Here is a 25,833-nt window from a genome sequence, read left to right on the forward strand (position 1 = left end):
TACGCAGTGTAGTGCAGTGAGGAGGGCAATGACCTCTACATTGGAGAGACTAAGCAGGCGCTCCACAGGTGCATGGCCCAGCATTGGCCGGAGGCTTCAGGTCCAGAATCAGTGGCTCATTTGTATCGTGAGAAGAACCGACATTCCTTTGAGGACCACAATGTTCAAATTCTTGATAGGGAGGACCGCTGGTTTGAAAGAGCTGTAAATGAAACTATCTACGAATTTCAACCTAAAAAAAAAAAAAAAAGCTGGTTTGAGGTATCACATTGTTTGCCCCTTAACAATGTTCGGACATCTCACTCCAACGATTGCCTCATTCAATGGGAAGAGTGGCCATAACAAGCTGTTTTGCCTCAAGACAAGTGAATGACTGATTGGTATGCAGGACAGTCGTTTCGCTAACCACATCGGGCAACAACAAAAACACCCGATTGAGGCGTATTTGGGAAGCTCCCCACCCAAAATTTAGAATTGAAGAAGCCTTTTGGATTAAAGGTGAAACGTCTTCAACAAACAAGAACAGTACAGTTGCCTTGATTTAACCATAGCGGACACATCTAAGTTAACACGTTTCATTATTTTGGCTTCTTTGATATTTTCATGTCTGGAGGAATGATATTGTGCGCTCCTGGAGGCAAGGTATGGTTAAAAAAGTGGAGAGAAAAAAAAAATCATAATATATCCTATATTAAAGATGTCACATGCCACCCACTTATGAGAGACAAAGAAACAGTTGATAATTTATTTCCCCCCTGTACACATTGTTCAGTGTTTGATTGCTTTTATTTATTTATTTATTTAATAACTCGAGACCAAAAAAACAGAACTTAAAAAAAAATATATTTTTTTTGGGGGGCGGGGGGGGGGCGTTTTTAATATTTGTATTTGGAATGTGGGAGTTATTTTGACACCAGTTTCTAGAATAAAACAAAAATGTTAATTCTACTAAAACATAAACTGATAAATATGCAGTTTTCCTTTTTATAAAGAAATAATGATTTTGTCTCACTCTCACGAATGTCCTTACTCAGTGTGCAATATTTAATTGAGAACAGCTATGATGTACTAAATGGCAACAGGTGGATACAGTTCAACTGGACCCTTTGCTATGTGAGTGAGAATGGATGGACCTTCTGCTTGCTAGTGGAAGACCATTAAAATGTTCTGCCTGTTACTACTATGCGTCACTGGCATGGATAAATTAGGGAACATTGTAGTAAATAATAAGGTTCGGAGCAATGAAGTTGGATATTTTCCTGCAGTCCACCGGATGATCTCTCACAACACACTGGTTGGCAATCACTGATCAAGTGTACACTCTATGTCAAGTTAGGTTATTTATTTATTATTATTATTTTAAATCTGATTGTCCTGTACACGAATATCCTCAGTTTGTATTTCGTCCCTCACGCCCAAATTAATTTATGAAAAGGTTTCTACCACTGTGAGTTTATGTCCCTCAAGCAGTCTACAAATAAAGATACACTGCCTACTGGTGGTTGAGTGTGATATTTGCATTCATCTGTTCTGTCTAGGTTCCTCATTCCAAACAAAATTTGCCGTTCTGAAAACTTGGGTTCATTGTTCTGCTCAAGGCTGAGCTTCACCCTCTACTGCTTTCTTAAAAGATCTTGTGACATAATCATACTTCAGCATGGACATAATTTTGATGCAAGTACAGTGCTGTTGCCCTGAAAAAAATCACATCTTGATTTTGCCGCACCATTGACACATAATTTATCAATGTTATAAATAAAACAGACTTATCCATAGACCAAAATGAATTTATTCCACAATATAAACTATGCCAAGTCCACACTGAGTATCCTATACCAAGTTACAGGCTGCCATTTGTACATGTGAGCAGTCTTTTCTTTCAACCTGCTACTGCAGCTCCCACCCATCCACCTCTGTACATCACACCATTGCTATGGCAGCAACAACTCACCGGATATCCATTTGTCAATTTGGACAGAAATTATTGCTCAGATAAATAAAACTATTCTACAAAAATGACAATAATTATATTAAAATACATGTACTAAACACTGGATTAAAAAGGGATGGGTGGGGGATAAAACCTCGACTCCAATGTCATTAAATTTTGCTCTGCATGCAATGAATATTAACCCCTGATCAACCATTTAACCTTCACTGGTTGTGTTTGAAGTAAGAATCCTTTTGTGCCGAAGTAATGGCACCCCATGCAGTACACATCACATCCTGCTGTTTTTTTTTCATTTTTTTTCCATTTTGACTGCCACAAACAATTCATAAGAAGAAGAAAATATATATAATAAGCATGTAAAAATGCACAACCCCCCCCCCCCACCCAAAAAAAATAAAAATAAAATAAACAGTTCTGAACAACAGGAGAAAGAGAAGATAGCACCATTATTACAAAAGGGTTGGACAAATTGGGGTGAGGGCGAGATTGGTGGCACCCCAACAAGTGTCATTCAAGAGGGTGTGGGGTGGGACATCTCTTCATTTCATCATGTGTGCGTTGCTCAGTGCACATCGGACACAAATGTAGTCCTCCTTCTCCGCCATTTCAGCTGTGACACCAACACACACTTGATGAAACCACTGGTTGCAGCTGCCATCACACTGGACCCAGTCCACCTTCAAGAAGAGAAAGGGACAAGAACATATGATTTCATACAAGTTAAATACCTTATGAACATGTATGAGAGAGCGAGTTAATCATCACTAGTAACTGGGTCACATACTGTTCCCAGATTTTTTTAAAACTTTTGTCTTAGTTGTTTACATAGGTGATTACTTTGTATATTGCTTGCCTTTTTTCACAAGCGTCATAGTAACTGTCGAAATTAACAATTAAAAAAAAAATACAGTGGTGCCTTGACATAGGAGTTGAATTCACTCCATGACCACGTTTGTAACTCAAAACTCTTGTAAGTCAAATCATCTTTCTCCACTGAAATGAATGTAAACCCCATTAATCTGTTCCATCTTCCCCAACAAAAAAAACAACACAATTAGTTTTTTCATAAGGAAAAAGAGAACTCTATAATCTACTGTACTTTAGAAAAACAGAGTAATAACATAATTAAATTGAATGTAAAGAATTAAACAATTTGTGTCTCATGATTTAACGCTGCAATCCAAATCATTGTGCTGCTCCTTCTGGTGTGCCCACGTTGACCACCAGAAGGCAGCATAATACTGTACAGTCATGCAGAAACAAAAGAAGAATATACTTCTACCACTACTGTAAGTGACGATGTAATATTATTCATTTTTTATAAAAAAATAAATATATGCTTGTGAGTATCGTTACATTACTTTTCTAAATGTGTTGCTCCACCATTTGTGTTCAAATATCCGTTGCTTCTAACTGCGACTATCGATGCTAACTGTTAGCATGTCAAACTGTCGGGTGTTTTGCAGTGTTTGTTAATATTAAGCTAAGCAGACTTTTTTTTCCCTTCTTCTTACAAGACAGAATTATTTGGTTGTTTCAAATAAAGAATGCGTAATTCTCCTTGGTTCATGTTTCGTGTGACAGTAAACTTAACTGTGAGTGACAAACTGCTGCTTATTGTGACGAGGTGAATGTTGAGGTGAATTCACACCGCCACCATAACAACACTTGTATCTCAAGTTTGAGCTTGCAAATCAAAGAAAGAAATCGTCCGAATGACGGCTCGCATCTCAAAATACTCGTCAGTCGGGTCACTTGTATCTCAAAGCACCACTGTATTATATATATTTTTTGATGCATTTATTCATTTTGAGTCATTATTCTCACCTCATCTCCCTCGGGGAGCTGACACCTCTCTGCGGGACACACAGCCATGTCCTCATCAGACGCGTCAGACTGCGAGATATCAGAACGTGGCGAGGACAAGTTTGAGGCTGGTCTGTGCTGCAATTCCTTTTTATTCATCTTCTGTCTTTTGTGAGAGTGCTTTGTGTCCCTTTCCCTGCGCTCCCCGCTTAAAGGTTCCCTCTCCAAATGCCTTTTGGCTTTCTTCTCTGGTGCCATCAGAGCTTCCCTCATTTGAGTGTTCTGAAAAAGAGATTAGCATGTGAGAAAACAAGCATTTCTCTTTAAAGAAAACCTGTGTATTGTTCGTTCTTTCAATTTTTTGACTCGCAATTGAAAATCACAAAATGAAAAAGTGACTCATTATTTTGTTCTTTGTTTTTTAATTTAACACAAAAAGGCTGTTTAGCCGTCATGTCGCCCCTGCGAGACATGTTACAGTACACACACAGTTCCCCATATATTGCACAATGGTTGAAAGAAGAATGAACATAAGGTTGTGGAAGTGACTTGCGGTGTTCCTCTAAACAATATATAACTCTCCATGTTATAATATGGTCGATAGATCGTGGTCTTGAATATTGTGGCGCCTAACAAGCCAAAATATTTTTACTAATGCTCATTAGCAAATTAATGAATAATGCAAAAAAATAAATAAAATAAAATAAAATAAAAAATATCAAACTCAGTCATATGACCCATTTTTCACTTATGTATTTTTGATCTGAGCCTAAAATGGACTTTTGAAAAATCCGTTTAGTTTGAATGTTTTTCCTTTTTTTCTGTGTCAGATTAAACATAAAACAACGAATCACTTTTTTTGTTTTTAGATTTTTGACTGCCAACTGGAAATTGAACCTGGAAATGAATGATACATAGATTAAAGAGGGTTCTGATTTCATTTGCCCGTTTTATATTTACCTGGTTGAGTTTTTTTCCCTGAGCGTGAAACTGTACATGTTGATCGTAGTCTGTGCAATCGTCCCGTGCTGGAGACATGCATGTGTTTCCATGCTGGCTCGTGACTCTGTCCAATAAAACGTGGTACAGGGTCTGGACTTCTGGCAGTGTCACCTGCAGGAGGAGACCTTCCACCATCAGTTCCTCCAGGTCCTGATTCAACCCTGTCAGACAAATACACACGGCATCAAACGACAATAAAGGTTTCCTTTCAGTAGATCCAATTTGCCCTTGATAGAAGGACTGACCCTGCAGTGGAATGCATCTCTGCTCTGTATAGAAGACAGTCTGAGCATGATTTGTCTTGTTCCACTCTGGAGTCAAACAAGGTGCCTGCTAGAAAACATCAAAATCACTAACATTGATCACCAAAAATGAGACAAATGGAAATTAAAAAGTCACACAAGGATACAATGAGTGACCTGAGTGTTGCTGTAAGTCTCTGTGGAGTCTGATGCACATCGAGTCAGAGTGGGAGGATTTTCTGTTACATTTTCCAGTTCTGTCAAATGACAAGACTGTAGAATCTGCTGTGCGCGATGCTGCCAGTTAAGTGTTCTCTCAACCAGGTGGTGCAGTGCGTCCCCCTCCGGAAGTCGCACTCTGATACGCCTTAAGGATGCTAGCAGAGGTTGAACTTTGTTCAGTGGAGGTTTTCTGGATCGTTGACACTGGGGACACAGCCATGGCGGCCTATCGTTGAGGTCCGATTGGTCCCTGACACACACGCTGTGGAAGGCATCCCTGCAGAGTTCGCACTGCAGCATCGCTCCCATGAGCGCCTTCTGACAGACGCATACCTTCAAATCTGTGCAGTCTGCAGTGGGGAGGAGCTTTGACTCATTTGCGACTCTCAGATGACAGAAGGCCTCCATCTCCCTGACCCGCAGAGCCTCCAGAGTTGCATTCTGTCAAATGAAGACCAATCATACTTTTAGACAGCAATAGGCTACTTTTTGTTTTACAATTCAATTTAGCACAACAAAATTGTTTAAAAAAAAAATTGTGATTTATGAAGAAGGGAAGAGTTACCTAATCCAGGGGTTAAATAGAGTTACTTCCGGAGTATTAATTAATGCAAAGGGATACCAGTTTTATACACAAATTACCTTAAGTTATACATTGTTAATAATTAACAGAGGTAGGACCAAGTCATTGCTTTGCAAGACACAAGTCTCAAGTCTTTGCACTGAAGTCCCAAATTGAGACAGGCAAGTCCCGAGTCAAGTTGCAAGTCCCAAACTCCTACACTCTGAGTCCTTTTACCAACAAAATAAACCTCTATATAATAAAACTCTCTCTCTCCCTCTATATATATATATATTTTTAAAATATATTTTATATATATATATATATATATATATATATATATATATATATAATTAAAATGTATATATTATATACTTATATATTTAATAGATTTTAAAATCCAAATATATTTATCAAAACAAATTTGATAAATGCATTAAACCTTTATAAGAAAAGGTGGGGGCTAATCAAAATATTTGCATCTTCAAAGCCGATCGATAGTACGTTTTCAGTTATTCAGTGAAAATCCTATGCTATGACTTACTTTTTCTCACTTTATTTCTGAAGTGACATGAAACAGACCTGTCACAAATAAGAATTGCATCCAGTAGCGCTGCAATTAGTAATCGAGTATTCTACTGACAATTCTGCAATTATGAACACACAAGAGAAAATGAGATATCCATCCATTTTCCGTACCGCTAATCCTCACTAGGGTCGCGGGTTTGCTGGAGCCTATCCCAGCTGACTCTGGGCGTGCGGCGGGGTACACCCTGAACTGGTAGCCAGCCAATCGCAGGGCACAAAAAAACAAACAACCATTCGCACTCACATTCACAACTATGGACAATTTATTGTCCTCAATTAACCAACGCAGTGAATTGCCCATATAGCTACAGAAAGAGAAAGCTACAAAGTTTTGGTATCTCAGTGCTTTGGTCAAAGTAGCAAGTCTTTTTAAGTCAATAGGTTCAAGTCCAAGTGAAGTCACAAGTCATTGCTGTTCTCGTCCAAGTCGAGTTGTAAGTCTTTTAACATATTGTCACAAGTCTTAACATATAGTCAAGTTCAGTCTAAAGTCATCAAATTCATGACTTGAGTCCACAGCTTTGTGAAGACACTAAACATGTTCATGATTTCTAAAAAAAATAAAAATAATAATAAAATAAATGATTTAAAAAGTAGGAAATAATGTGCAACACTTTCTCTCAATTTCTGCAAGTGTTTACACTTTCAAATGATCACTTCTGCAACATTCCTCACATGTCCCATCACTTGAGAGCTGTTTTTAGAACAGGCCTGTGAGCCAATCATGTGATACTTGGGGGCATGTTGGTGACCTCGGATCTAGTCTACTTGACGTGAGGCTTTTTTTTTTTTTTTTTTTTTTTTTTAACTGGACGACACAATTATCTATTAGAGCAGACGCCACACATTTTCTTATTGTGGGCCTATTCAAATGTATTTTATTTTTTCTATTTGGGAATATTGATGCGTGTAAAACGAACAAAATCTGCTATCAATGATGTTTCTTAGTTGACAACCACTTACAATAGAGGTAGAATCCTTGGCCTCTGAAAGTGCTTTCTCCACATCACTGACAGTGTTGAGCCTCAGAGTTTTCTTCTTGTTATTTTTTAGTGATTCCTTTCCTTTCTTGGCCATCCGCTTGGGAGAACCTTCAGGTCCCACCTCACATCTTGGACACAAGGTCTGTGATGAACAACACAACAGTGAGGCCCCCCATGTTTTTCAGAGCCATATATACTTGGGAACATGGGGGTGTGGGCTTTACCTTAAGTAGGGTATAGGCTGTGTCCTTCTGAAGGAAAATAGAAGCAGCAGATTGTTTCCAGTCTTGTACTTCCGCCATTAAATACTCCAGTCTGTCTAACGGCTCCAGGTGGACTTGAATGGATTGTCCTCGTAGCACCATATCCGATAAGTTGTCCACCATTAAAATGCAGTCGTTAGCCTGCAAAACACCAAGGTTGTGGGTTACACCTGCACTCCAATTGAAAGCAAAGCAATTCACATGCGGCAAAAGTGCCGACTATGTCCTGACCTGAAGCTCCTCAGCTTCTTGAAGCCACTCAAGAGCTTTTCTGATGGTGTCTTTGAGAAGGAGGCAGTTCGGGAGGTGAGACGAGATGCCAGACACTTCCTCAGCAGCTGCACTCAGGGTCTCAATGGAGTGAGGTGGTCTGATGGGTAAAATCGTACACAATGATACACTGTTAAGTAATACAACTGGGACGCAATGGCTCCCAAGATCACAGTAATTATGAGCAATTATGACAGTCGCTGCATTGTCTTCAATTGACACAGGAAATGAATTGGTTTTTTTGACAGGTTGAAAGGTCTTGGACCCAAAATTGCTGCTGTTAAAAAAAAAAAAAAAAAATAAAAATAGGACTATTTCCATGAAATCGGGTTTTCCTCATGAATGCTTAGAAATCCTAACAGGATGAAACTCAAAATTCTCAGCTAAGCATGGCAACTACGCATGTCAAAGGAACATCAATTTTGAAAAATGTAGAGTTTAAGCTCTAAGTTAAGATGGAGAGATGCACATTCCTAACAGCCATGCTATTAAAAGCAACTCGAGACATTAAATGCTGAACAGCACCAGTGGAATGAGGGGGGAACTAAACGTGATGCTCACTTTTTGTTGATCTGGTTGAATATTCTAGCCACAGCTTTTTGCACTAGCTGGAATTAAAATGAAGCAAAATCAGGAGCACTGACGTAATATGAAATCACTTAATGCAATCAGTGCAAAGACCCAGGCAGAAAGTGACAACAAAATATTTTAAGTACATTTTAGAATGAAGCTCCTGGATGGTTTTGCACCCTTTTGAAAAGATGTAAACACCATAATGCATCATTTGATCGGCTGCCTTCACCTCGTTTTGAGAAGACTGCTCGCCTTGTCCTCCCAGTGCTCAGACACAGTCAGAAGCTCTTGAAGGTGTGCCATTGCTTTCTCCACAGACGAGTGCGGCGCCAGGCCTACGCCCTGGTCAATAAGCCTGCGCATGGTTTCCAAAGTCAGGGTTGCAGGCTGGATGCTGGCTTGCTCCACCCCCTCCAGCCAGCGGGCCTGTTCTAGCCGCTCCCTTAAGCGTGGCAGCTCGGGCAGGTCCACATCAAACTCAAAGCTGACATCTAACAGGCTCTGGATCTCAGCCACGCCGGGAGCCTCGTCGGCTAGGACCTTCTCGCTGTGCTGCTGGAAGTCTTCGATGCGGTTCAAGAGTTCCTTCAAAGAGACGTCAAAATTTACCGAGTGATGCTCTGAGTGCAAACTTCTACCATATGAGTCTGACTTCATAGATTCCTTGAGATTCTGTAAACTTGAGCCTACCTTCAACAAGGGGGCTTGAGTGAGGCTGCAAGAGAGGTTATACAGCTGCCTTACAAAGGAACTCAGCTCCTCCACAGTCAACTGACTTCGAGATTTCCCGATGCCACATTGATACCTTAGGAACAGGTCCAATCAATCGTTACTATACTTGATACAATTAATCTTAACATTTGATATACAGTATGAGCATGATACCTCGTCTGCCTTTTCCCGTTCAACAGCTGCTGCGCCACTGAGGAGCACTTCTCTGCATCTTGGGTGACAAGACGCAGCCGACGCAGCAGGTCGTTTTCAGGGAAGTGTTCAGACTCTGATTCAGCAAGAAGAGAGCGAAAAACTGGCAAGCCTATGGAGAGAAGACTGTGTTGCTCACGGGCCAACCTATGCTACTTTTGCTACACATTTGCTGGCTTACCTTTCTTCTTTTCCAGTTTAGCCTCCAGAGTCTCTGACACACGAGAGGCCCATGCATCATACTGTTCAGCACGCTGCTTCGAAGCATTCATCATGGGTAACAGGTCCTCCAGTGTGTATCTGTAACTATCATAGGAAATTGAAGTTGAATTTTTTTTACTTTACTTAGAAGCTGAGTTGTGAGAGTACAGTAGTCCCTCATTTTGGTGCTTCTGGAACATATCCCCCACGATAGACGAAAATCCGCACAGTAGCAACTGTATATTTTTTTATATATATTTTAAATCTTTATGCATAATACCAAGACAAAATAAGAATGTGAGGTGCAGGAATTACTTTTGTCCTCTTGGGGTCGCCATCCTCACATTCAACACTGTTGACTCTGTGACTTTGAACGTGTGTGGCTTTAAGGGTGGAGCCTGGCCTATTGAGTGACGTGGACGTCAGCAAACGAGAGTGTAGGGTTGGCTGTTGCTGGCTCAGGATACCAGCGGGCTGTTAAGTGGCTAAAAGTTAGCCAGTCTGGTTGTTGATTGATGAGTGCCTCTGGGCGTCTGTTCAGCCGTGCAGCCAGAAAGTTTATTTTGTTACCGTTTGTTCAATAAAGCATTTGAAAGTGTCTAACCATGACCTCCTATGGAGGAATCAAAATTCATCCTAACTCGTGATGGTAGGCTACATTGAATTTGCCAACTGTTTACTTTAACATAGATATGCAGTAGTGTAAGCCAGTCTGCTTTGCACTCTACTTCTTTTTAAATGCGGGAAAAAAATAAATCCCCAATTTAGGACATTGTCTGTCTTTTACACACTATTTCCCCTTGCATTTATTGCTGTGTGAGTCTGCAGTAACAGCCCGTGTGAAAAATTATCACAACAAAATCCCGCGATATAAAGTTAGAAATGTAAGACTTAAATATCCGCTATAGAGTGAGACCGTAAAAAGTGCATCGCAATATGGCGAGGGACAACTGTAATAACGTTTATCTTAAACAGCCTGACCAGTGGGACTTACTTCAGTGTGTAGTTGGTGACTGGGCAGGAGCACAGGTCGCTGATGTGATGCAGACAGACCAACACTCCTGGGCTACAGGGACAGGTGATGGCAGACAGGTAACAGGTGGTCCGGCACTTGGCACACTGTCGCTCATCATCTTGGAGATGATCGTATTTTGCCTCCTGCCACTGGACTAACCCCTTTAAATGTGAGGGCCAAATCAGCGGTGAGTGGTTATGAGTGAAGGACATAACTGACAGCGCTAACTTATTACTACTTCACCATTTTGGAAACTTTTTCCCTTTGTTCCTGCTCTTCCAGGATCATGATGGCCATGTCTTTGTGGACTGCAGATGCCAAGACCACATCAAGGGTCTCTGCTTTTGCTGCCATGTTGCAGACCATCTCGTCGTGGGAGAAGACATTGTACCGGTGTAGCATGCGATAGTGATTGACACATTGCCTACCGAGAGACATCTGGAGTAACAGAAAGAGAAGAGGAAGGTTGTCATTGTTGGTCTGTGGCATGCCTTCAATGTAAAATAAATTGCCAAATTAATTTGGAGACATTTTATTTTCAAAAACATCTCATTGTACGTAAACCATACATGGGCAACTGGTGCTCTGCGGGCTGCATGTGGCCCACACCCACAATCAGAGTGGCCCCTAGATTAATTTTGGGAAAAAAACAAAACGCTTCCTCTACAATACATGTTTTAAGTTGTAATGATAGCCTTCACCGCTATATGGCAGACATCGTTTTGTAGCTCTTCCACCAGTTCTTCTCCGCTAGAGAATAAGTCAGCCATGATTGATTTTGTGGAAACACGTTGGACATGGAGAATAGGGAGAATTTAGCACGTAATTATCAGGAAGAGCATGCAAGTATATCCTGGTGAGGAACTGACCGAGATGTTTCAGTACACAGCACACAGAAAAATTACAGTATGTGGTTATTTTTTGTTTGCTTCAAACCCGTTTTTGTTGAAGAGTGGATGTTTTATACATCCATTTGAGAAAGAAATATATCAAAATACTATGATGTACATTAGTTCAAGTAAAAAAACTAATATATATATATATATATATATATTTTTTTTTTTGTCCATAATTGAAATGGCATTTTTGTGATAGATCTGGTTAGGAAGTATGCAGTCTGTGACCCCCTGGAAGCGCAAACAAAAAATTGTGGCCCCTACCATAATTTAAGTTGCCCATCCTTTACTTAGATGCTGCCACAGATGCTCTAGCTAACATTTACGACTAAATACAGAGTATGCCAAGTCACTATACACTCGTTTTGTTCTTTTTTTGTTTCAGATATCACTCCGACAGACGTGAGGCCATTCAAATATGACATCTTAGGTTTTGCAGTTTTGGCTCGCCAATTGACATTGTACCAGTGTTGCAAAATTGCCACCTGGCAAGACACTTTTTTGTCCATGACTGCAGTTCAGTGCCAGTTTTAGACACTTTATGGCTGTCCCCCTGCTCCAACACGTTTCTTGAAGTTTCTTGAAGACAGAATATGTTCTTGACAAGCCATGCAGTGGAAGGCCAGTCACTACCACCACTGATGAAAACACCAAACTCCTAAAGCAGACGTTCACGCAAAGCCAGTGACAGTCTATACGGAGGGCTGCACTTGAACTCAGCATCAACAAAAGCTCGATTTTGCTTTAGAGAGTGATAAAGCTTTACCCGTACTAACTTAAGGTTGTTCAAAGGCGTCAAGCGCAAGATTAAGATGCTGAACAACCTGAAGTCAGTACCGGTAATGCTTTATCATCACTTTCCAAAGAATCTGCTGAATCTCAACTCAACTCAACTTTGAGCTTTTGTTGATGCTGATTTCCAGTGCAACTCTCCCGATATACTCCCTGGCTTTGCCCGAAGGTCCTTCTTTTGGGAGTTTGAGGTTTTCATCAGTGGTGGTAGTAGCAGGCCTTTTGCCGCATAGTTTGTCCAGAATGGATCCATTTTTCAGAAACCTTTCATGGATAAGCAGAGTAGATTGTACGTGGCAATTTTGCACTGCAGTTCCAATGTCAATTAACAAGCCATGCTTAAAAAAACTGCAAAGCCTCAGCTGTCAAATGCGTATGACCTCATGTATCTCCCAATGATACCTGAAATGAAATAGAAAAAGGAAGTGTATAGTGACTTTTGGAAAACCCTGTATAAGGATGAATAAACAAAAATCCTGCTTACCCAGTCAACAGTGCAAAAGTTGACTGCCTCTGCAAAGTTGAAGCCTTGATTGAAGCCACTGTGGTAGGCTCTGGGAAACGTGACAACAAACTCACCAGCACACTGGTTTGTTCTGTAAATCTGAAGCAGAACCAAAAAATGAGGTTTAATTTTATTATGTTATTTGTGTTGTGTTGTACCAGTATAAAACATACCGGAACACCGTGGGACATTAGGGTATTGGGGTTCATGATGGTGACCAGCTGGTGCAAGAGGTCAGGCTGAGATTCAAACAGCTCTGGGGCCAATTTCTTCATCACCTCCTCTAGCTGCTCTGCAGCAAATCCGGGAGCGCCGTACCATGTTTTGGGTTCCCCCCTTGGAGTGAAAAAAATGAACATGAACAATATAATTGAGTTCTCTTTATTCTTGTCACAGAAAGATCAAAAGGGTCAGTGAGCATCACTCCTTGCAGGATTAATTTTATACCAGTGCAGGTAGTTGATGGAGTAGCTCCAGTGGTCCTCGATGTGCCAACAGAAAGATGAGAAGCACATGCCAACATAAAGCCACGGCAACGTCATTCCGCAGATGTCCGCTGTCACGTGTGTGAGGACGGATGGATTCATCATAGCCATGTTGTTTAGGTTCCACCCGCACTTGAGGTATTTCTGCATAGGTGGTAACAGATGCAGACCAGTAGGCATGGAATTAGACATACCTTGTTTTCATATGTTTAATGGAGAGGTGCAACAGTTAACTGACAACTAATCTATTATCAGGTTAATCTACAACTATTCTGATAATCGAGTCATTCTATAGAGACCTTGTTTAACTTAAAATTGTCCAAATTTCAGTCCCTTAACAGTAAACATTCTCAGATTTCTGTAGTCCTCCATGAAAGCAGACTGATTATCCTTGTGTTTAATAAAAATAAGACATTTGTAGACATTTTCCATTACTTTGGAAAACAATGATCAAATTTGTTGTTACGGACCAAACGGACTGAATCATAATCAATTTATGTGTGCGCATATTCTGTAATGTCAATTTGAAATGTCCTGTTTTTTTAATAAAGGGATGTAAACTATTTTATTTTATTTTTTAAATTGGAATCATCGATTCATTGAAAAAAAAGAAAAGAACAATCGGCAGATTAATTGGTTGTTAAAATAATCATTTGTTACAGCCATATCTTATTGTTTTGGATGATCTGCACAACACAATCAGTTTACCTCATCTGCAGGAGTAACCTTAAATTTCCCATTAGGAATGGGGAATCCGCTCCCAAACTCCTTTGATGCAATATCTGCTCCATACTCAACGGTAACATCCTCCTCGATGGCTCCCACCAAGCGCCAAAACTCTTTTTCCACTAGCTCTGTAGGTACCATCTGGAAGATGCATGAACAGGAGCAATCAGAATGGTGGTAGAAAACCATGTTTGTTTTTGTATAACCCATGTTCTACTTACATGAACTGGCATGTTAAAATAATCTGATTTGAATGCATCTGCCATTTGCCCAAAACCACGCAGGGAGTAGTCTCGGTAAGCCTGCTCAAACCCAAAGGCTTCATGAGGCTTGCTACATTCCTAAAAGAATGAGAATGTGTTTAGTATATTTTGAGTTGCTATCCATCCATCCATTTTCTGAGCCACTTCTCCTCACTAGGGTCGCGGGCGTGCTGGAGCCTATCCCAGCTGTCATCAGGCAGGAGGCAGAGTACACCCTGAACTGGTTTCCAGCCAATCGCAGGGCACATACAAACAAACAACCATTCGCACTCACAGTCACACCTATGGGCAATTTAGAGTCTCCAATTAATGCATGTTTTTGGATGTGGGAGGAAACCGGAGTGCCCGGAGAAAACCCACGCAGGCACGGGGAGAACATGCAAACTCCACACAGGCGGGGCCAGGGATTGAACCCGGGTCCTCAGAACTGTGAGGCTGACGCTCTAACCAGTCGGCCACCGTGCCGCCTTGAGTTGATATATTTGGTATTATTGTTTATAGTGTTGTACCTGAATGAGTTCAATGAACGAAGGTTCATGAACTACTTCATATTCTGGGTGAACGTGAACTGAAAGTTCATTTCTGCCTGATGAACGTTATTGAGAACACGACCAAGAACGGTTTTCGAACGAACGTTCATCTTCATTCAGGAGCACCAGGTTTTGTTTGGGACTTCCAGGACAAAACCCGGCTGAACACACTATATACACGAGCCTTCCTGTGTCAGGGTAAAAATGTCGTATTTAGTCAGTCAGTGCAGCCGCCATTCATGTTTACATGCAGTCGCGAGAGTGCGCAACGTGTGTTCAGGGACACTGCATAACTGGGAGCGAATGTGTTCTTTGGTACATAATTGTAAAAATGTATCACTAGGAAAATTATTGTTTGCATGAGAATGCTTTCGTACAGTGTTTTAACTAACGATTTTGTTAATATAGTCAGCCAGAGCTGCCATTTTCCGTATCGCTTATCCTCACTCGGGTCGCGCGCGTGATGGAGCCTATCCCAGTTATCTTCGGACAAAAGGCGGGGTACACCCTGTACTGGTCGCCAGCCAATCGCGGTGCAAATATAAGCGAACAACCATTCGCACTCACATTCACACCTATGGGGAATTTAGAGTCTTCAATTAACGTACCATGAATGTTTTTGAGATGTAGGAGGAAACCGGAGTAACTGGAGAAAACCCACGCAGGCACAGGGAGAACGTGCAAACTCCACACAGGTGAGGCCGGATTTGAACCCGGGACCTCAGAACTGTGAGCCAGATGTGCTAACCACACACTGTGCCGCCCCCGTCAGCAACAAATTGGGAATCAAAATTTTGAATTATGAACTATGAAGTGAACTTGTTCATTTTTAGAACGGTGAACTGAACTTTGAAGTACTGTAGTTCGCGTAGAAAATTTAATTTCCCAACACTGATTGTTTACATGAGCGATCTTCACCTGAGCCAGACACTTGGGGCACCTCCAGTCTCCCCTGGGGACGTCAGTAAGAGGGGGGATGAGGCAGAAGGTATGGTAGCTGTCGTCACAACCATCGCATAGCAACAGGCGGTCTTCATCTCCCCCACTGCCACAAACCAGACACACGACCAGATCCACCTAGAGAATGAAGCAAAGGTTTCTACCCAATCCACAGCAGTAGTGTGGGCAATTCAACACATTTAAAGTTTTGCCCCTGACCATTTATTATGGTTTCTATCTGTTAATAAAAAAAAGAATCTTTCAGATGTCTCAATGTAACATTCCTAAACGGCGCAATGGACATTGAGTGATTGGATATATGGACGCCTTGAACAGCCATCTTGTATAGACGTTGGATGCTGAACATAACTTACAGTACATTGTACTTTATCATTATTATTAAACCATAAAAAGATAGATTAATAGTCAAGGAAGCACCAGGTTTCTACAGACATAGGACGTGGGCGAGTGTGGCTATTTTAAAAGAGGTTCGCTGGCTCCCATTCATTTGAATGTATCCAGCACGGTACATACCACGCACATACATTTTTGCCACAAACTTCGCTATTTCATCCACAGCCACATTATAAATTATAAATATAGTTAAGTATTGTTGTAAAACACAATATTTGATACTTTATATAATGCATTTGTATGGCTTGGGGAGGCGCAGCGGCCTGTTTCTCGCTACTTAAAACCCAGAAATGTATTTTTGGCATGAATGAAAGCTTTGCACTTTGATTGGCTAGTTGCTGCATCGTGCAACTACGATGAAAACCAGTGGCCGACTGATCGGCCACTCATAAAAACAGTTGACAAACCCAGCACACTGCACGACAGTTCAGTCGCTCGGTGTGCAGCAGCCTTTAAATGCAGTCTACGTTGATCTAAATTGATAATAAAAAAAACGATTGTTTCATGTTCTTACATTCTTCTGAACGTTTCCAATGAATCACATGAAAAGTCCTTTTCTTGTTGGATAAAAAGAACGTTTGTGTATTCAACTGAAAGAACACTCATTCACTGGATTTGCATTGAGTGAGTGTTTGTACTTACTGGATTTGGAGGAACATGTGGGATGTATTTCTTGTAGCGTTGCTTGAATTTGTCCTCCTCGATTACTGGTTCCTTGATTTCCACTGGCTCCTGTTTTACTTGAATGGGAATCTCTTTCTCTGTAATACAGCCAAGAGTGACACATCAGTTATCATGATCCAAAATGAACCACTGAAGCAGATGCACTAGTGTGGAGGCATACCTGGTTCTGGCTTGGCGACGAATGAGCCCATCCTCCTTCTCAAGTTCGGACGATTCTCACCTGGCTCGCCTGGTTCAGTCTTCACACAGACCGACTACAAGAAAAAGGTAGAGTATTTTTTCAAAAAAATGTCAGTGATACAGTGGATATAAAACCTCTACACACCACTGGTCAAATGCCAGGTTTTTGATATATATATATATATATATATATATATATATATATATATATATATATATATATATATACATATACACACACATTCGGCTTTACACGATCAGGATTTTTGGGGCCGATCGGCGAGTTTAAAAAAACAATAACCGATTTGATCACAAGATGGAACAATGTGTCTATTTCAATGACTTGTTCATTTACTGTATATACCCGTGTACTGTATACTGAGTATCTTCAAAAGTAATCTCTTGTCCAGTGATTCCCAACTAATGTGCCGTGGCACATTAGTGTGCCATGAGCAATCTTCAGGTGTGCCATGGGAAATTATCTAATTTTACTTACAATAAATAATTATTTTACTTACAATAATTATTTTACTTACAATAAATAATGTATCTTTGTTCATCTGTTTATGCCAGTGAGGCATAGTGACAGACAAAACAAATGAATGCTCTTCTATTAGATGGCAGGAAGTACATACAGTAATTAATGTATCCACTTTTTGTTTTTTTTGTGTGCCGTGAGATGTTTCAATTGTAAAATATGTGCCTTGGCTCCATAAAGGTTGGAAATCAGTGCTCTAGTCAGGTCATGTATTCTAATCAGTCAGGTCAAACCAATAATACAACATGACAGAAATAATGGGTGCTAACTTACTGTAATAAAATTACTTTATTGTAATTACATTAGCGGAACGGTGGACGACTGGTTAGCACATCTGCCTCACAGTTCTGAGGACCGGGGTTCAATCCCCGGCCCCGCCTGTGGGGAGTTTGCATGTTCTCCCCGTGCCTGCGTGGGTTTTCTCGGGGCACTCCGGTTTCCTCCCACATCCCAAAAACATGCGCGGTAGGTTGATTGAAGACTCTAAATTGCCCGTAGGTGTGAATGTGTGCGCGAATGGTTGTTTGTTTATATGTGCCCTGCGATTGGCTGGCGACCATTTCAGGGTGTACCCCGCCTCTCGCCCGAAGATCTCCAGCACGCCCTTCTGAGGATAAAGCGGTACGGAAAATGGATGGATGGATGAATGGAAATTAAATTAAGCCACACACCGAAACTTTATAGAGCATGATTTGACAGAACGCCGGTATAACCGTTAGTGCTAGCAGTAGCTTGCTAGGCTATATAACGTTTTGTTGCCTGCTTGCGAGCCATATCATATTAAACGTATGTGAACATACCTCAAGCAATTCTTGAATTAAAGTCTTGTCCCGAGCACCGGTGACCACCACCACGTTTTTTGCCTATTTTGTTCTTATCATACACGCGATGCAATCCATTGCTGTTGTTGTTGTAGTCGCCATAGTAACGAGTGTATCCGGTCGCTTTTGAGTTGACAAGATAAAGCCCAGTGATTGTAAAAGACGGGATGCGGTGATCGGATTACAAGATTTTACTGCAGTAGTCTGACACAGTGCAATTGTGAAAGATCAAATTTGTCTTGTAGTCTGATCCAGGCATTACGTGTTGTCTGTCTCAGACGTGTTTTCTGTCCCACACCGCCAACCTGTTTTTTTTTTTTTTTTTTTTTAAATAACTAACTTTTGGACTAACTTACAGTACTACGTCGAAAGACACGCGACAAGGCTAAAAATAAACTAGCTTTTGGATTCAAATATACTGTACACGATGGTGACGCGGAGTAAATGTCTTTTGCGGAACCAATCATTGACGTCATTGATCGGATCGGCGAATTATGACATTAGAGCCGATCAGCATAAAATGCTAATTATCGGCCGATACCAACCAAGCCTATCAGATCGGTGTAAAGTCTAATATATATATATATATATATATATATATATATATATATATATATATATATATATATATATATATATATATATATATATAAGACCAAGATAAATCGTGCTAACACTAACTGCTATTTTGAACTGTTCATAATTCCCTCCATGTTGTCTAAAGGGTTAGCTGAAGAAAAACAGCCCCAAAGCATGAGGCTGCTGCCATCAACGTACAGTTGAAACCAGAAGTTTACATACACTACATAAAAAGATGCATCGTAATGCAGACGAAATCTGAAATTTAGTGAACAGCCCCTACCTCATACTTCATGCGTTTTCCTCTGCGAGCGCTGGGGCAAGAATCAGTCGTCTGGTGGGGTGTCCTCTGAAGTGGCTCCTCCAGTTTGGGCTCCTTGTCGTCGACCTGATCCACACTTTCTGCACTCTCCTCTGGGTGGACTGCCTTTTGAACACACTGAAGCAAACAACATGTAGGTTAAAACTATCGTTCAGTGGTTAATGAACTGATTTTGGATCTTAACTTGAAATAACTTGGCGGGAGTTTTCATAGAATGCAGTTTTTATTGAGGCTAAGGTGCAGTAAATGCAATAGTTGTGGTCAGAAGTTAACATTATACTACTTATTATGGCATTAAAGGCCTTAATTTCTGTCTTTTAATTATTTATTTTAAGTTATTTTTTAAAGGCAAAAAAAAAAAAAGAAAGATTCAAATAAATCATTACGAGCCCGATATTAATAGAAAATCCATGGCCATGATAAATCTATGCAAACCGCTGACCACAACTCTATCATTTTTATTATTGTTAGTCATTTTTGCAAATAGTAAGTTATTGGCAAACTGTGGGATACACAGCAACAGTGTAAATAAAATGTAACTACAGCCGTCAAAAGAGAGAAAGGTCAAAAGTAGGATGTGGTTAGCATGCAACAGAAACAAAGAAGCAACGCAACATGCCAACCCAGATTTGAGATGAGGCAGCAGTGTCAAGGTGATGAAATTGGGGAGATGCATTTGAACCTCAAATGAATACAACAGTGATTCCCAACCGGGGTGTCATTGGATCATCAGGGGTACAGCGGAAAATGATCCAATTGAACTTAATTTGTCACAAAATTATAATTAATAATTAAAAATAAGTCTTTGCTCGTGTATCTATGCCAATTGAGAAAAAAAAATCATCTTTATTTCACTATTCATACTTTTTGTGATATTTTCATTTGACAGTGTGCCATTAGATTTTTCTAAATGTAAAATGGGTGCCTTGGCGCAATAAAGGTTGTGAAACACTGGAGTGGAAGAGAACATATTATAGACAGATACTTTAGTTTGAATATATGTTTTTTTCCTGCCACAACAATATTGCTACCATGATAGATATGCAATAATGAGTCAAGATCAATTTTATGAGTTTAAGAAGTAAAATCAGCTGTAAAATCGCATTCTTTCTGCAAGCAATACTTGACAAACAGTGTAAAACCCAGTCAGAGATAAACATGCAGGTTGTTAATTGTAAGATGCCTTGTTTAGTGGGACACCCACATACCTTTTCAAGCTCAGGATCAACCTCCAAACACATCAGTTTGGAAGCTGCCTCTGGTGTCTGAGGCAAGAGAGAGCTGATGTAATTAAACAATTTAGAGCAACCTGTACTAAGCGGTCATGCGGTACCAATCCAATGATGAGCTCTCTTGCAATAAACAAAATTATTTAAGAAAAAAATTAATGAGCATTTTATGATTAGGCGCCTTTAAAATGTGTCAAAGACGTGAAACACAATTACTCACTGAAGCATTCCATTTAGCACGGACACAAAAGACTTCAAATCAAACAGGTTGCTGGTGTGCATAGATGCATACACTTCTAATAGGAAAAGAGAATGTCGTCATGTTAACGCAGGGTGTGACTTACCAGCAGGTTTGCGCCACTTTGAAAGAGATTGTAGGGGTAGAGGGTTTTTTCATAATGTCCTCGAAGGTGTGAGCCAACAGCTTTACCAGGGGCGAAGCCCATCTGCATTGCAATCTTGGTCCATCTTCTGTCCCGACAGACAATGTCAAATCCGCCTTCCTCCGCTACTAACTGTTTTGGGAACAACGACAATGATGGGACGGTTGGTGAGGGAATTAAAACAGTTATATTTGGCCAGGTTTCTATTCTTTATTGAACATATACGAGTAATTCAAAATAAGATAAGGTATTTCAAAAATGTAGGCAACAGAAAATTCCATCGTTTGACACAATGTACATGTTCAATAGGAGTAGGATGAGGTGAAAAATTTACCCTGTCTTATCCTTAACTTTTAGTACAGGTTTGACTTGTACAATAATAAAATTGGAAGTTATTCATATACAATGTACTCTATTATATAGGTATAAAAAACTGTGTGCCTGTAGGATAACCACAGCAGTCAAGATAACACAGCCAACTGCATCATCATCATCCGTTTTGTCATATTTTACATTTATTTATTTATTTGGAGTGGGACTAACACATTACTTGCAATTAATTAATTAATTAGTTTTTTTTTTTTTTTTTTTTAATGATCGCATCGTCTTCCAAACAAAGCAGAAACTTTGACTGTACGATTTCCTGGTATACCTATTACACTGACGAACATATCAGAGCTTGGCTACCAAAATTGAGGAATTGGATGAAACAGTGTTGCTAGCACTGATGGGAGCCAAATTTTATTTTTACATTACATTTTAAAAACTAAAACTATCCGATGGAAGGCTTGATAACCGTGGTTTTGTGCAAATAGAAGTTTTCATACCACCAAAGCAAAACATGTGATCCAACTTTTCATTTGCCATGCAGAAACCATTTAAAGACAATACTGTTCTTAAAAAAAATTAAATAAAAGCCCTAAAACGGCATTTTAACTTTAAGTCTGTTTAATTTTGGCCAGGGATATTTTCTATAAGTTTTTCTATTGTTTTGTATTGAAATGCAATTAAATGCATTTTTCCAGCATTAACAACATTCCTGTCTGTGTCAATGATTTGATTCAGTCGTCCGCTATATCCATTTACATTAAACCATACTGACTTTTTAGGACAAATATTGTTATATGATTAAAGCGCGATTGAGATTAATTAATTACAAAGCCTCTAATTAATTTTTAATCACTCTCGTTTTTTAAACACTTTTTTAAACACTGTAAGCGAACTACACATTTTCAGGTCATTATTATAGTCATTCCACAAACTCGTCTAACGGAGACACATCTGTTTTACATTTGTTCTTTTCTTGGATTTTTTAAATACATCGGTTCCCCTCAAATTGTAACAACTCTAATTTCAAACAGCTTCTGAATAATGCAGCACAGTAAATTGTTGGGCATTTTGTACATTACCTGAGTTATTTTGAATTCAACTAAGTCATTAAAATGTTTGTGTATTGAAGTTGATAAAGAGTGCCTTGGTTATATGGCACCAACCTTGTTTAGTTGGTATAAATCCAAAATCTTCCTCTCCACGTGGGGAATCTTCAGGGAACATCCCTGCAAATCCCAGAATTTGGCAATCTGGTCCAAAAAGTTGAGCTTGACTCTAGTCTGGGCCTGGAAGGCGATAGAAAATCATTTGAAACTATTTAAACATGGACATTAACATTTGGAGAAATGAATAGCTTGCTGTCTGCAAAGGCTGTCATTTACCCAGAAAAATGTGTTAAGTCTTTTATTTTGTTAAGACATATACAGTACAGTACATGTATTTTCCTTCTCGATTTTGTTTCTTTTAAGTAAAACTCATCACACCATGTTATGATCCCAGTCGCCATTTTCAGTTGTCAAACAAGATTATTACTACTTTCGTTTCATGTCTGCATACACACAGTAATTGCATAGGAGAGGGAGTGTTAAAAAAACAAAAAACACCACAAATGTTCATGAACATTCTGACAGCAAATATCTTGCCAAACAACACTCACCTCCAATTCATTGAGCCTCTGGATCCGAGGAACAAAGTGAAGTCTGTCAACATCGCAAGCAAATGGAGGCTGCCAACCCTAACAGCAACAGAACAATATCACATGAGCCTTTGTCTGGGGGTAGGAAGCCAATAGATTGCCAATTACTTTTGAGTATTTCTCTTATACTCTGCCGCTGCAGATTGTTGACTTTCTTTAATAAATTCTTCCATCCTGACAACAACACGTGTTCAAAAAATGATTTCCAAGATGGATATCCCATTTGACACAAAAGGCAATTTAGACATGGAACATTCTGATCTTGAGTTTGTTCAACAGCAAAATGCGATGGGTTTCTTTACACAGCTGAGCGTCGACAACAAGAACGATTGCTCACAAAAGGGGAGGCCCAAGTTTTTGTTACAAGTCAGAAGCATACATCCCCCACTGGCACACAAAATGGCCAGATGGAAGACTCAAGTCAGTCACTAGGCCAGCTTACCACAAAGCCAACATGGAGGACAACACCCTAGAAGATTGGTTTCTGAGTTGTTCATGGACAGTTGCTTGTCTTCAAGCAATCATAATTAAATACAATCACACCGTCTCGGTTGTGTAACGTTGATAGATCCACTTCAATTTTCAGAGGCACAACTGTTTTATGAGTTTATTAATGAGTTAATGTGATTTCCATAACTTGTTGTACTTGTGCTGTCATCAGAACACTTTGCAAAGACAATCACCAACAATGACCAGAACAATATATATACTGTATTTAGTCTCTGTTTTGGTAATACATAAAACTGCCAATGGATTGACAAGGGTTGTATGATATGCTGACCACAATGCGATTCCCTTCAGCACATAACAGACAACACACGAAGACATTAGGGCACAAATGGTCAAAAAGTCGTTGTGTTTTATTATAATTTTGCCCTAGACTGCACTAGTATCTCTTCCGTATATATCCACAGTCTATGACAACAAGCACCTAGCGCAACATCATGACACCTTCTGCTGGTTAGCATTAGCCTCTTAGCTCGGCGACTCAGTTGGCCGGAGCGCCGAGGCTTTGTTGACACAAGGCGAACAACAACAACGAAATCCCACTCTGGACACGCTTGTGGAACGCGTTAAGTGTCCCAAGTGGGCAAAAGCAGGCTGCTCGTGACGCCAACGGTGCCGAAAAAGTGGCAGCTTGCCGTGGCTGCACAAAGAATGAACCTAGCCGTTCATCCGCCATGTTGACGAGTCCCTTTAAATCCCTCGCTGCTTCCTTCATCACGACCAAACGAGCATCCGCGTCGAAAGGGGCGTTTAAATAATCCGTAATAGCACTCACCTGGGGCGGCCGGACTTTACAAATGCCCGTTTTCTCGGCGATGGGACGGATCTTATTGATGAAGGCGTACGGGTCTGCAAATTCTTCCCAGCTGGGCTCGAAAACCGGGCACTCCGGGGGCGGCTTGAACTCGTCCGGCCGAGGCTGGATCATCGTTTCGCACAGGACCGGACCGGACGGGTCACGGCGAAGGTGAAAGGGGACTCCGTGGGGGTGGGAGGATTGTTTTATTCCGTTATTGACCGTCAGGCCCTGTGGCAGCCAGTCGACATCAACACGAGATGAGGCAGCTGACACACACGCGCGCACACATCCACGCGCACACGGCCGCACGCAACACAGCCGCACGCACACACATCCACGCGCTGTGGAGAGAATGTTCCAAGGCAGTGAGCACGTCCGCTCAAAAAACTAGACACCAACTATTTGCTCCGAATGTCATCATAGTTTGACCTCAAGGTTTGCGCTTCAAACCACTTGAAATGATCCGCATTGACCATTGTTGCTAATCTTAACTCTCTGTGTCGTTGGGACATAGAAGTTTTTTTTTTTTTTTTTTTAAATGTAGCTATTTAAAAATAACAATTAATTTAACCCCCAAAAATACTCATGAATCTGATGGTATCTTTTCCAGACATTGTTCACTAATGTATTTGATTAGGAGGCCTATATACAGGTATATGAGACCCATATACCTGTATATAGGCCTCCTAATCAAATTGGTTACAATTATGTTGCTGTTACATACTGATTAAAAAGACATTGGAATTCGTTATTGTGATTATGTGAATTTTTAAAAACTGCACGTTCATACAATCGACCGTGTTTACTTGTAATCCCGTTTTTGGGCTCATAACAAAAATACATGATGACTTCGGTCTTATTCTCACTCTACTGTGACATAACAAAGTGTGGAAAAAGAAAACTTTCAGAATGGTGCCGTTTAATCAACATAAATGTGTTAAATATTTATGGATTGCTTTCTATTTACACTTTGGCGGATGAATATGTTCAGGTGATACCTTAAGGGATGCCGGATCTATATATATATATATATTTTTTTAAAATAGACACTGCTATTGAAGGATCGAGGTGGCACGTTTCGTAACGTCAAACTCTCGATCTAGTCCTATAGTTAACAACAACAACAAGGATATTTAAAGTAGGAATAAAAGTGGAATCAAATGCACTACAAATGCAGCACTATATATAAAAACTGCTGTCACGTTAAATTTCAAAAGCTGTGTTAAAGTCCAAAATGGTCCAGGACTCAATAGTCTATATATGTGTCATTTCTGCACCCAATTATTTTTTATTTATTTTTTTTATAAACCCTAGTCAAAGGACGCTCCAACTGCCTTATTTGCAATATACAGTTGGGCTCATAAATGTACATACCCTGGCAGAATTTGTAAGATGTGTGCTATTCGTTAATGACCCTGTAAAGTGAATGCAGAGATTTGTTTCTAAATAAACTACACATTTGAAAATTCATCATTTCAGTTTTCCTGATTTCTGGCCATGGCTAAAACGGGGCCCAGTGATGCACCTCAGCACTTGAGTGACTTCGTTCGCATTTGTGGTTATCTGGCGCAGCGCAATTGCAACTAGCATTTAGCTAGATAGCTATGCCTACA

At 40.2% G+C, this 25,833-nt stretch overlaps 1 protein-coding gene across 3 annotated transcripts; it reads right to left on the reverse strand.

The window, feature by feature from the left end:
• Positions 1-1,772: 1,772 nt before the first annotated feature.
• On the reverse strand, positions 1,773-24,550 carry kdm5bb (lysine demethylase 5Bb). 3 transcript variants are annotated; one of them, XM_061674879.1, is made up of 28 exons: positions 24,197-24,550; positions 22,876-22,953; positions 22,382-22,504; positions 20,850-21,020; positions 20,485-20,541; positions 19,238-19,393; positions 16,997-17,090; positions 16,795-16,913; positions 15,718-15,876; positions 14,228-14,347; positions 13,989-14,147; positions 13,243-13,424; positions 12,969-13,131; positions 12,775-12,894; positions 10,846-11,040; positions 10,582-10,763; positions 9,568-9,692; positions 9,348-9,498; positions 9,153-9,267; positions 8,692-9,047; positions 7,851-7,989; positions 7,581-7,760; positions 7,337-7,498; positions 5,179-5,664; positions 5,005-5,089; positions 4,718-4,920; positions 3,779-4,039; positions 1,773-2,628 (listed from the first exon to the last, which is right to left on the reverse strand). In XM_061674879.1, exons 1-28 carry the CDS (start codon positions 24,347-24,349, stop codon positions 2,491-2,493), a joined length of 4,632 nt encoding a protein of 1,543 aa, XP_061530863.1. In that variant the 5' UTR covers positions 24,350-24,550; the 3' UTR covers positions 1,773-2,490. The 3 variants fall into 3 exon arrangements, with proteins under 3 accessions (XP_061530863.1, XP_061530855.1, XP_061530871.1); XM_061674871.1 differs by having other exon boundaries at positions 5,005-5,092; XM_061674887.1 differs by lacking the exon at positions 20,485-20,541 and having other exon boundaries at positions 5,005-5,092.
• Positions 24,551-25,833: the final 1,283 nt, after the last annotated feature.

The sequence above is a fragment of the Phycodurus eques genome, chromosome 1, assembly GCF_024500275.1.
Source record: "Phycodurus eques isolate BA_2022a chromosome 1, UOR_Pequ_1.1, whole genome shotgun sequence".
Lineage (NCBI taxonomy): Eukaryota > Metazoa > Chordata > Actinopteri > Syngnathiformes > Syngnathidae > Phycodurus > Phycodurus eques.